This window comes from Xyrauchen texanus, chromosome 2, assembly GCF_025860055.1.
Source record: "Xyrauchen texanus isolate HMW12.3.18 chromosome 2, RBS_HiC_50CHRs, whole genome shotgun sequence".
Lineage (NCBI taxonomy): Eukaryota > Metazoa > Chordata > Actinopteri > Cypriniformes > Catostomidae > Xyrauchen > Xyrauchen texanus.
The window spans coordinates 21,203,542-21,215,132 of NC_068277.1; the positions used below are offsets into that span (position 1 = coordinate 21,203,542).

The 11,591-nt window shown below is 38.4% G+C and overlaps 1 protein-coding gene across 3 annotated transcripts; it reads right to left on the reverse strand.

Annotated features, from left to right (window-relative positions):
- Positions 1-836: 836 nt before the first annotated feature.
- Positions 837-11,591, reverse strand: LOC127656844 (probable G-protein coupled receptor 132). 3 transcript variants are annotated; one of them, XM_052145346.1, is made up of 5 exons: positions 11,572-11,591; positions 6,139-6,180; positions 5,890-5,986; positions 5,209-5,791; positions 837-3,568 (listed from the first exon to the last, which is right to left on the reverse strand). In XM_052145346.1, exons 3-5 carry the CDS (start codon positions 5,897-5,899, stop codon positions 3,217-3,219), a joined length of 945 nt encoding a protein of 314 aa, XP_052001306.1. In that variant the 5' UTR covers positions 5,900-5,986; positions 6,139-6,180; positions 11,572-11,591; the 3' UTR covers positions 837-3,216. The 3 variants fall into 3 exon arrangements, with proteins under 3 accessions (XP_052001306.1, XP_052001297.1, XP_052001317.1); XM_052145337.1 differs by lacking the exon at positions 11,572-11,591 and having other exon boundaries at positions 6,139-6,428; XM_052145357.1 differs by lacking the exons at positions 6,139-6,180; positions 11,572-11,591 and having other exon boundaries at positions 5,890-6,126.

The window sequence follows — 11,591 nt, forward strand, 5'->3', positions numbered from 1 at the left end:
ATTCTGGTGCTTTCCCTGTTTTGCTTGTGTGACGGCTCGGAAATACGGCGAGTGTTTGTGTTTGCCTCTGCTCGATGGAACTGGATTGATTCCTCCAATAACATTGTCCATGAGGGTATCAGCACGCAAACGCTACGGAATCCAGGTTTGAACAAGCAGAACTCTTAGTGTTTTTGAAGTGCTACATTTTAGTTCATAATGGTGGGCTTTTACACATGACCAATTATATACTGTACATATACACTTGAATATAAAGACAAAATGAAGTAATTATGCCAATGCTGAAACAGAGAAAAATCACCTCTAATTTACTGGTATTACTAGTGTGGATTGTTACTGAGAAATATCACTTGTGACAACTTCCCCATGTGACAACTAGCCCTAAACTAGTCTTGATATATTTCTCATTACCAATTAAGTAAATTAATAAATGTTGATGGTTTCAATGGAGAAATTGGCATCTATGGTGAAGGCTGGCACTTTGAATCTCAGGATTAATAATATTCCAAAGGTCACAGTTTTGATCTGTGCACCACAAAACATGTGGCCTTGAGTAAGGCAAGATGTTTGTGGTGTCCTTGCATCTACCATAGATATTTTTTGACAAACTGCCTAGTTAGAAACAAACTGTTTGGATCACTGCTTCACTTTCAACAGTCAAAGAACTGTTTCTCTCTCTTTCTAGGGTACTATATGTAATGACTGCATTCATTCCATCTTCTGTGGTCCCTGCGTCTGGTGTCAGATGGCACGAGAAATGGACACCCGTGAACAAACTGTCACACTTGCCAGCCAACAAGAAAGATGAAGTTAAAGATGAACAACTTCCTCATTTTTCCTCATTACTTTATTCACTGAATACTATTTGAATGTATTTGTTCCTGTTAATGAAAAGAACAAATAAAGTTTGATGGACATCTGGTGTGGTTTACACTGTTCTGTTGAAACATTTCTACTATATAAAAAGTGCCATTCACCATAAAATTTACATTGCTTTTACAAGAGAGTATGTTGCCCCCACTAAACATCGTGTCAGTCTGAGATTACATAAAGACACTGAAGCAGTTGAGACAGCCTAAATAGAAAGAAGAACTGTGGTGAATTCTCCAAGAAGCTTGGAACATCCTATCCGCAAACAACTATAACATGGCTATAATTAACAAAACTATAATTTAGCTTTTTTATGTTTACTGGACTTGAAAACAATTTGTCATTTTTTTGTAGACATCCTTACAATGCAAAATGTTTCACAAGTGCCTAAAACTTTTGTACAGTACTGTATATAATAATAATAATTACATCTCCATCAACATCAGATATTGTCGGGATTATGTCACGTTCCTGTGTTGTCTACCCCGGGTTTTCTGTTTCACATGCCACTTTTCACGTTCCATGTCACGTTTTCCTTGTTGTCCGCCCCGTGTTTCAATGTCTGTGTACAAACTACATTTCCCATGGTTCCCGGCCCTCATCACCACTGCCACAGCGTTATTGTCTGCACCTTATCGTCCTGTGTCGCTGTATTTAACCCCGTTTGTTTCTCCAGTCCCCTGTCCATTATTCCAGGCGTCCATTATTTTTCTGTATTGAAGGTGGCAACCCTAAGTGTGTGTGTGTGTGTGTGTGTGTGTGTGTGTGTGTGTGTGCTCGCGCGCGCGTGCGTGTGTGTGTGTGTGTGTGTGACAGTGGTTTTATATTTTTATAATAAATTGCCTAAGATGATGCAGCCAGATTACCTCTAAACTCTATCGGCTTTCAGATGTAGTGTTAAGAACCATAGTAACACAGGTGGTATAACAGAAGGCCACATGAAGTTCATCAAGAGTGACCCTTCCAGTAGCAATGGCCAAAAAACATGTATTGACGGTGCACAGTCTCACCCACACAAAAACAAATCCTCATCAGTGTAACACACAATTAAAAATATTTTCAAAAATAATCCAATAAGCATTCTTTAAACAACATACAATTTAACAAAACACCCCTATGTACAAATCTGATGTCAAAATAGACCCAATCCCTGAAACAGCTAATTACAACCAGGTGTGTTGGAGCAGAATGAGCTCTGCTCAGAATAATTTATAGCCATTTGCAGGTTTACACATTTTTAGGCATTTTTCACAAATTTAGATTAGAGTGATTTATTTGCTAGCATGCTTGTAATCAGTTCACATGACAACAATGTATCATACTACTGTTTGAAGCATTTGTCATGGCATAAGTAGTAATGGATATGCAAACAACCCCAGTTTACAATGAACATACTGGCCTCTAGTGGTCAAATGCACCTAAGAGCATGCATGGAGTCGAGTTGCTGTTGCTTGATCAAACTTGCTTTGATCTGACCGCATACATTGGAATGTCTTTGCATATATCCTCCAGTAGGTGACACTCTTGATTTGACTCAATGTCGCTAGAGAGATTGACAGCCATGACTAGAGCATAGAACAGATTTTTACAAGTGTTAGATAAAACACATTACAACTGAATTCAGTAGAGATACATTCTCTCATGTCATTCTAAACCCATATCACCTTCTTTCTTCTGCGGAACATAAAAAGGATATATTTTAAAGGATGTTCCATTTGCTGATTTGAATAAAATAGCAGTCTTTAGTGACTCACTTTAAAGCTAAAAAAAAGGCTCCCAAAAGTATAATAAAGTAGTCCATGTGACTTGTGTTATATTCCAAGTCTTTTGAATCCATACAATCAATTGTTTGATAAAAAGACTGAAATAAATTCCTGTAAAGAAAACAAATAAAATATGGTGACATGTCAGAAGGCCTTATGGATTTGGAACGACAATGAAGGTGAGTAAATAATGACAGAATTTAAAATGTTGTGAACTATTCCTTCATTTGCTGAGCAGAATGTAATTATAATCTCATCGAGCTGCCTGGAAGCCTGAACACTGAACCGAAGATGCTGCTGGCGGAGCGCTGACACATGGTTCCAAGAAGCTACAGTGATTCAGAGAACATAACAATATCTCATACCAGCCATGTCTTAATGACTCCACTGATGTCATTACAGTGGCAACAAGCAATTTGTCAAAGCTCAGTCTGATAAGCCATTTTCACTTCATGAGTGAAAATACCTGCTGGCTTTGCACATGCTCCTCAAAACATCAATCTCTGATTAGCATCGGCACGAGACGGCTAACCATAAGCGCTGTGGTTGAGAAGGCCTTCGGAAAAATATGTGATGCGCGATACTAGTGCAACCTATGACCTGTGCAGGGGCAGAGAAGAGATTTGCGAAGCTCCTGGCGAGCATCATTGCAAAGAAAGATATACAGAAGTGGGTCTAGAAGAGTGTTGAGGCTGGTGAGACCATAGCTGATCCGATAGTATAGATAGAGGGAAAGTTCAACTGAACACTGCTCCTTCTCACTTTCTGTGAGAAGCAGCATGACAAATCTGTAGCCTCCCAACAGATGATAAGGACCAAAAATGACAATAAAGATGACCATGATGACAATCAGGGTCGCCACAATTCTGCGGCGTTCGTGATCAGAGACAGACAGGGAGTTCCGTAGAGTCCAACCAATTCGGGCTGAGGTGTACCTGAAAAAGTAAGGAAAAAAGTTCAAAAGATGATAGATATAAAAATCGTTTTGATGTTTACTGTTACATTCCTTTAAAGAGACAGACATTTTATCTGTCTTTGTGATCTTTGCAATGGCATTTTTTTTGGTATATTAATTCATTCCTGGGTCTCTGTGCTAAAACAACATGTTTCTATCGTGTCGATAAATACAGGTTGTTAGAAAGTTTGCATGGGTGAATTGCAAACTAGTGTTGACACGATACCTTAACAATGTCTTATCCACTCAAGCGTTCTAAACGGGGCCTCCACCTCCCAGGGGGTGTTAAAAAGATGCCAGATGGTTAGGTTATAAATGGGGGGCGTTTATCAGTCATAATAGTCAAGTTCCTCATTGCATTAAAACGTTTATCTAGACTTTGAGTATTTCAGCTGTTCTCAGTTATATGGGTTTGCATTTGTACTGTGTTTCTTCTGACTTTGAAGTCTAGTGACACATCTGAAGTGTCTGGTTTAGCAGTGTCAAATACACAACCTTGGCTAATGCACCTGGATGGCTCTGTAGATGGATACGGCTCAATGGACAGAGCAGCGTGAGAACAAAGCTCTTAAAGCTCAAGCTCTTAAATACGCAGCTTTGTGAGAATCAGTGAAAAGCAAGGCGCAAGAAGTGGAAACCATTTGAATTTGGCACAGAATTCACCACCCTTGAATTTACTATAATAACACTAACTGTACTTTAGGGAGAAATATATTGATAATAAATATTATCATATCACTATTTCAGCTCTAATGTAATGAAGTAGTGGGGTGTTCATCAAAACAATGTTGAGAACCACTGCACTAAATTATCACCATAACACTCTTTACAGTATCATACTTCATACGATTGCATTAAATAATAGAATATTTTTTATACAAAAATAATGTAGTTCTGAACTCTGTCTTAATTTATTCACTTTCATTGCAATACATTGCAACTTTCTGCATTGAATATAAGTTTGGTTAATCCCTTTCATAGACTGAAGGAAGACGATATGGTCTTAAATTCCATTTGCGCTACTTTTTAATTGTCTGTCTATGAACATCTTGGGTGGGAGACATGGGTATCAATCACTATTCAGGCCCCCTGGTGCCTTGGGGGCCCTAAACAGTTGCTTATAACACTTATAGCTAGAAACAGCCCTGTCAAAAAGTGTGTCTCGAGTTAACCGAATACAACTACTATTTGTGAATATAACAACCAAATATTAAACTACTACAACTAATACAACGGTTATTACAGTATTACTGTAAATATGGCACCCCTTGAGTACCAATAGCCGCCCAGGGCCTCCTGGTGCCCTGGGTTGACCTAAACGGTTTATAGCTAGAAATGGCCCTGTTTATAGATAGAAACAGCCCTGTCAAAAAGTGCATCTCCAGTTTAGCCAAAGACAACTACTATCTGTGAATATAAAACTACTACCATACATACAACGGCTATAACGGTATTACTCGAAATACGGTACTACAATTTGAAAAACACTGTGGTACCATCTAAATTTTGAAGCTTAAGTATGTGACACTGGGTTATGGTGCAACACTATGACAAACAATATCATGCAGGTACACTTATACGACCACCAAGACATGCATGTCCATAAAAGATTTTACTTACCCTAGTATAGAGCAGGGCATCAGAAACCCTAAAGCTACAGTGGAAATCTTGAAGTAAGCATATCTGTTGCTTATGGGATACTGCTCAAGACACAGTTGTCTCTGGGGCTCAAAGACAGATGGGTAGAGGCCAGTCAGACAGAAAAGAAATATCAAAGTCCAGACTACAACACCGGAGAATGCTGCCACTCGGACCTTCCGTACACCACGACTGCTTAGAGGGTAAACAATTGCGAGACAGCGGTCCAGGGCAATGAGACAAAGAAAGATGACGCTTGCATAGAGGTTAACGTAGAAGACGTAGCCCACTAACTGGCATGTCATAGACCCGTAAGGCCAGCGGTGGTCTCCCTGCAGGTAAAGGATCCAAAGAGGCAATGTAAGTAGCTGAAGAAGATCCGAAAGCAGTAAGTTCAGTATATAAACCAGCTGGCAGCCACCCACACCAGACCGGCCTAGCTGGTACAGTCCCCAAAGTGAGAGCAGGTTGGCTGGGAGACCCAGAGAGAAGGCAAGGCTGTAAATGTAGGTTAGACCAACTCGGTCATTTGCCAGAGGGATTTGGCAGCTTCCATTGCTCAGGTCTGTCGAAATTTTGAAAAATGAACAAACAACATCAAGGCTATTCAAAAATTTGGTTGACAATCTCTAATATATATGATGCAAAGTAATGGTTACTTACTGAAAAGCATGGTTTCTATGGCTTTGACTTGTCCTTGACATTTGAATCTCTAAACCTCTCCACTCCACTCACAAGTCCTCTTTGTTTTTCCAGTAACCTGTGACAATCATCAAAAAACCTAATGACAACACAGAAATTTCAAATGGCATAGTGCCACTACAAAATCAACTGTGAAATGTAAAGTGTGTACAATAATCTTATTTTATATACCTATATTTATTAGGGAAAGAAATTGTCTCGGTGACTCACCTCTAATGGGTCTGGAGGGCATGTTCTGTATGTACAGCATCTCTACACATGTATAAAGTGTATGAATTAGAATGGAAAGTTTTGCGCTGTCCAACAAGGGGCTTGTCTGGCTTTTTGATCGTTTCCCCCAGCAGGAAGTCACTTCTACTGCTTTGGAGCAGCAACATCCTGAAGGCTTTCTCCTTTAGAACAAAACACCTTCCTGCTTGCAGGCCATTATGTGAGGGAGAGATATGAGAGAGTCCTGACTGTTCTGTCAGATGGAAGGGCCACTGAGAGACAAGCTGTTACACCCTTATAGTTATTTCCATGACCCTTGTGACATTCCTCTAACCTACAGTATGCCTCACCCCATATATGCCCAATAAATATTGTACATTTTTATATACGGTTTATGATGCACACCTGGTAATGAAAGTGAGAGGCTCACTAGCTCTGGTTTTCTTGATTTTAAAATACCTTTGAAGTATGACTTCATGTGTGTGTGTGTGTGTGTGTGTGTGTGTGTGTGTGTGCGCGCGCTTCCACATGCATTGTGTGTAGTGCTCTAGGAATGTTGGGGATTCCTGTCAGTGGACAACCATAGAGTACATATGGGACCATATAACTGAATGAGAGAAGGAAAGAAATCATGACCTGATCATTGAAATAAGAGGCACCTGGAAGTGTATTTGAACTGAAAAAAAGCAGTTGTCGATAAAACATATGATTATTTGAAACTAATTCACAGTGGAAGATGGAATAACATTGAGGCTAGGAATATTGAGCATTTTATTTAGGATTTCAAAATAGCAGCGAGATGTTGGTCTGGGTTGTAGTATCTCAAAAACTGTGCCAGATGATTTAAAAGTAATGTCCTGAGAACAGTTCTCACTTGCCGTTATAATGTGGAAACTATAAAATGCTGCATTCGCTACCTATCCTGTTATTTAAATGTGTTGAATTTCAGTGCTTCTTTCAATTTTGTGATCAAATAAAATTTGTGTTCAAGCTCAGTTCAGTCCATCTTACTCTTTTTGAATTACTTCCTGCTACACAAAAGCTTGCAATCAGTTGTGATGGTCAGCAGAAATGCCACCACATCTAGGTTGTGGTAAGTGTACCCCTGTGTGTCTCATCACATTCTCAATCCAGAAAGTGGCACTATCAATAATGGTCGATCGTGGTGCAGCTCTGAAAGTTTCTGGATGTTGGCTCTATAAAAAGGGTACTCAAGGATGCCTTTGAGGGCTTCTTGGAATTCTTGTGACAAGTTTGCATCAAGAAGGACTCGAGCAGCACCTCAAACCTGCAGTCGCAGGACATTGTCAAATTTGTCAAAGAGGAGCGGCAAAGCTAAGACAGGGGCTCCGTGGAAAATAACCTCATAGATGGCCCAGGAGATAATTTTGAGGAAACCATTCTAGAAGTAAGGTGTTGTTTCCCAAAGACTTGCACTGGTTGTCATCGAATGTCACCCATATTGACCACATTAGGCATGGTGGGACATGGAAAGTCAAAAACAAAATCCACTCTCAACCAAATGTCAGCAGATTGCTGCAAAGACAGAATATCTGTGCCCAGGGCCGGCCCGTGGCATAGGCGGAATAGGCAAATGCTAGGGGCGCCGCCCAAACCTTGGGGCGCCTGAGCGTCCAAAGGAGTTTTTTTTTTTTTTTTTAACAATACAACTTTAATACTACAGATTAAAAAATATATATATATATATATATATATATATATATATATAGAAAAAAAGCGATCATCCCACAAAAACATAACTACATTGCTTTCCTGATCCACCCCGGTCCGAGTGACGTATCAATCTCCCCCGCCCTGCTGCACTTAAAGACATCCATTACCTGTTTGATATTGTGACGGATGGCCGAATTCACAGATAAATTATCATTATGTCAAAAGACTGAAGCCCTCTGGTGCCCAGGGAAGAAAAAAAGAAGAGAAGAGGAAGAAAAACGGGATAAAGATAGAGGTAATGAATGTGATGTATCTGTTTATCTATGTTGCATTATGCATAAGTTAGCAGTTAGTTCGACGATCGATGCTAGTAACGTTTGCTAATTTGAAATAGCTTATCATGACAGTTAGTTGAACTTGTGCACTATTTTATGGTATTTTTATTTGAATTGGCTAAATTAGTAATGTGTAGTTAGTAGGACATTGCTACCATCTAACTGTTACTGGAAAACAAACACTTTCAAAATTAATTTTTGAAAATGTAACTACTGTATGTATGCTAGAGAAGTGCTCAATACAGTTTTGTGCATGAATACCAGATGTAATTATTCTTGCTGTTTGTGTGTTTAATTGTAGTATTTAGTATTTGATTTGAATTCAACCTCTAATAAATGCATAAAAAGAGCACATATGTGCGTTATAGCTCGCAACCACATCACAAATCGAGAATCCATAATATCTTTCTTTATATTTAAAACATTTTCAGACCTTTTTTTCCTCATAAAATTGAATTGGTGTTATCTTTTGAACTCTTGGCATGAAAACAAACATGAGGTTTCAAATGATATATAGTTTGTCAATATTACTTTAGGTTTTTATTAAGATATTATTGTTGTTAAATTTGGAGTGCTCTTCAACTTTCCCAACATGTCCAAAGAAGAGTTGGTAGAGCACTGTCAGACCCTGAGCACAGCTTTAAGTCATGATGGACAGCCAGATATTGAAAAAACATGACAAACATTGAGCTCCTGACTTTCCTGCACAAGAAGAAGCTGACGGAAATTTACCCCAATATGTGGGTCGCTCTGAGAATCTCTGCCACTCTACCTGTTACCGTCGCTGCTGCTGAAAGGAGCTTCTCTAAGCTCAAACTGATTAAAAACTACCTGAGATCTACAATGGCTCAAGAACGTCTCAGTGGACTTTCAGTCATTAGCATAAATCATGTGGTCTCCCAACAGCTGTCTTATGATGATATCATAGATGACTTTGCTGCTAGAAAGGCAAGGAGAGTAAGGCTGTAGAACATTTGCTACATTTTGCATTCCAGTTTGTGTATAGTTATTTATTTTTTTGTGTATCTTTTTGTTTCTGTATTTTTTTTTCCGCAATAATCTTATAATATAAATTTATTTATATTATAAGATAAATTTATAATATAAATTTATTTATATTATATTTATAATTTAGTTGTGTGTGTGTGTTTGTTTCCAAAATATTTTCAAAATAAAGAAAAACAAGACAAAGCTGTGCAGTTTGTTTCTGTGTGAGTGTACAATGATCAGTGGTGGAATTGTCTGTTTCCAGGGGCACCAGGTGAAATCTTGCCTAGGGCAGCAAATTGGCCAGGGCCAGCCCTGTCTGTGCCTGTTGGAAAGTGATGCTCAAGAAATTTGCTGTAAATGGGCAGAATAATATATTGCTCATAAAAGAGGCTCACCAGATACTGTAGGAAGTTCTCTGCCCTCTACATGACCTTCATTTGGTCACTGAGCAATGAATTATACATTGGGACATAGGACAGGGGTGAAGGAGCTGTAGCCATGTGTGCTTCCCTGCAGTAAGCCAACGTACATTGTAAACCATGGGAAGATGGAGAAAACTGGCTACAAGAACTCCAGCAGGAAAGGAAACCTCAGGAAACACTAGGATATTTCCACCATGACAAGAGCAGACCACAAAGAGTAGACATGCTAGTGCAGAAAGTTGTTTTATTATTTGATCACAAAATTGAGTGAAGCACTGAAATTCAACACATTTAAATAAATATGCAAAATGTAAATCTTTAATAACGTAGAATAATATAGGATAGGTAGAGAATGCAGCATTTTCCACATTACAACAGCAAGTGCGATCGAGTTTGAATATGGAACTGTTCTCAGGACATTACATCTGGCACAGATTTTTAGCACAGTTTTTGAGACACTACAACCCAGACCAACATCTCGCTGCCATTTTGAAATCCTAAATAAAACACTCAATAGTTTTTAAGGATTCTCATATGAAAATGAACATGTAAATTCTGACTTTCCATCAGAATATTAACCAATCAGTGAGCATCTGTTGCTACTGGAATTACCTGTTTGTATTTTGAGATATTATAAATTTTTTGCATTTCTCTAGTGTTCAGTTTATTACATCAGTGTCTTAATGTCCAGGTTCCTTACAGTTAGGAAAGTGATTCTCTTCCTTAGTCAGCTAATGCAAAATGTATACACAAGTTTCCAACACAGATATGGTCATTTCTAGCCAAATTTTCAAAGACATGACGAATCTGGGGAAGGCTGTCCATTTCTTCATCAAGCCTGTTGACGTTCCCTGTAACATGAGATCTAAAGGGGTTGTTTTTATTGTAGTTTTGGATCTGCTCTCAGTCAGGGAGAGCAATGCAGCATGTCCTCACTGATTCTTTGTTAGTCTTAATAGGAATAGATTTGAAGATTTTGGTTTACTGAATCGCTGTGCAAAACTGGGGCACAGCAACATAAAGTGACTAGGGCTATCAACTCTCTGCTCACACATGTTTGTGTTTGCCAGAAAACAGCCTGGATCAGTTACTCTTGGAGGGAAATGCATTTTCTTTATGTCTTTAATCTGTTTTGTGCAAAGTCAAAACAGCACTCAGAATTTCCACATTAGATTCTATTGTCTTACACTCGCTGTTGAAATTATCAAAGTTGTTGACATAAATAATGTAATTATTACTGCAACCACATCTATCATCATTATTGTTATCAAATATTTTTGTTCCAATTTACATTTTTCTCATCCATGCTTGGAAGTAATATAATCACTTGGCTGTTCCTCTGTTTAAACCGAGTAACAGCCAAGTATTTGGCAGTATTTGTATTTTGGATCATACAATTCCCAGTTCATTATTTCTGAGTAATACAGTACTGTTTTTGAGATCTGGATTAACTGTTACTTGAAAATGTGTACTCTTGTTTTCTCTTCCTTGCAGAGATCCAGAGTTAGAGAAACATACAAAGAGAGAAAAATGCTGCCTTTACATGCTCGTAATTTGAGATTTGTTCTTGGAAATTGCCCATGAGTGCATAACTCAACATGGCCGTTCAAAATGGGCGAGAAAATAATATTGTTTTACACAAAGAAAATAGAATGTATTTGACCAAAATTCAATTTTGTATTACATGTATTATGGTGTCAAAATAAGAGTTCCCCAAGAATTATGCAAGAAGAGTGTTGTACTGTGTGTTGCAGTACTGTAGGAAGGTGTGCAATTTTTACACATTTTCCCCTATAATATACGCTACAAAAAGGGTTTAACTAAGATATGTGCTGTATTAGCATTATAAGCTTGTAAGTTAATATAAGTTAATGCAGCACATAGGTTTAAGTTCACTCAATTCCATTCCACAGACTTATGGACAGTGCAAAAATATTGTTAACTGTTAGTTGAGTCTGAAAAAAAATAGCAAATCGCAGAAATGCAAATGTTTAGAGATGTGAAGCTCTTACCTGTCCTGCCAACAGCATTG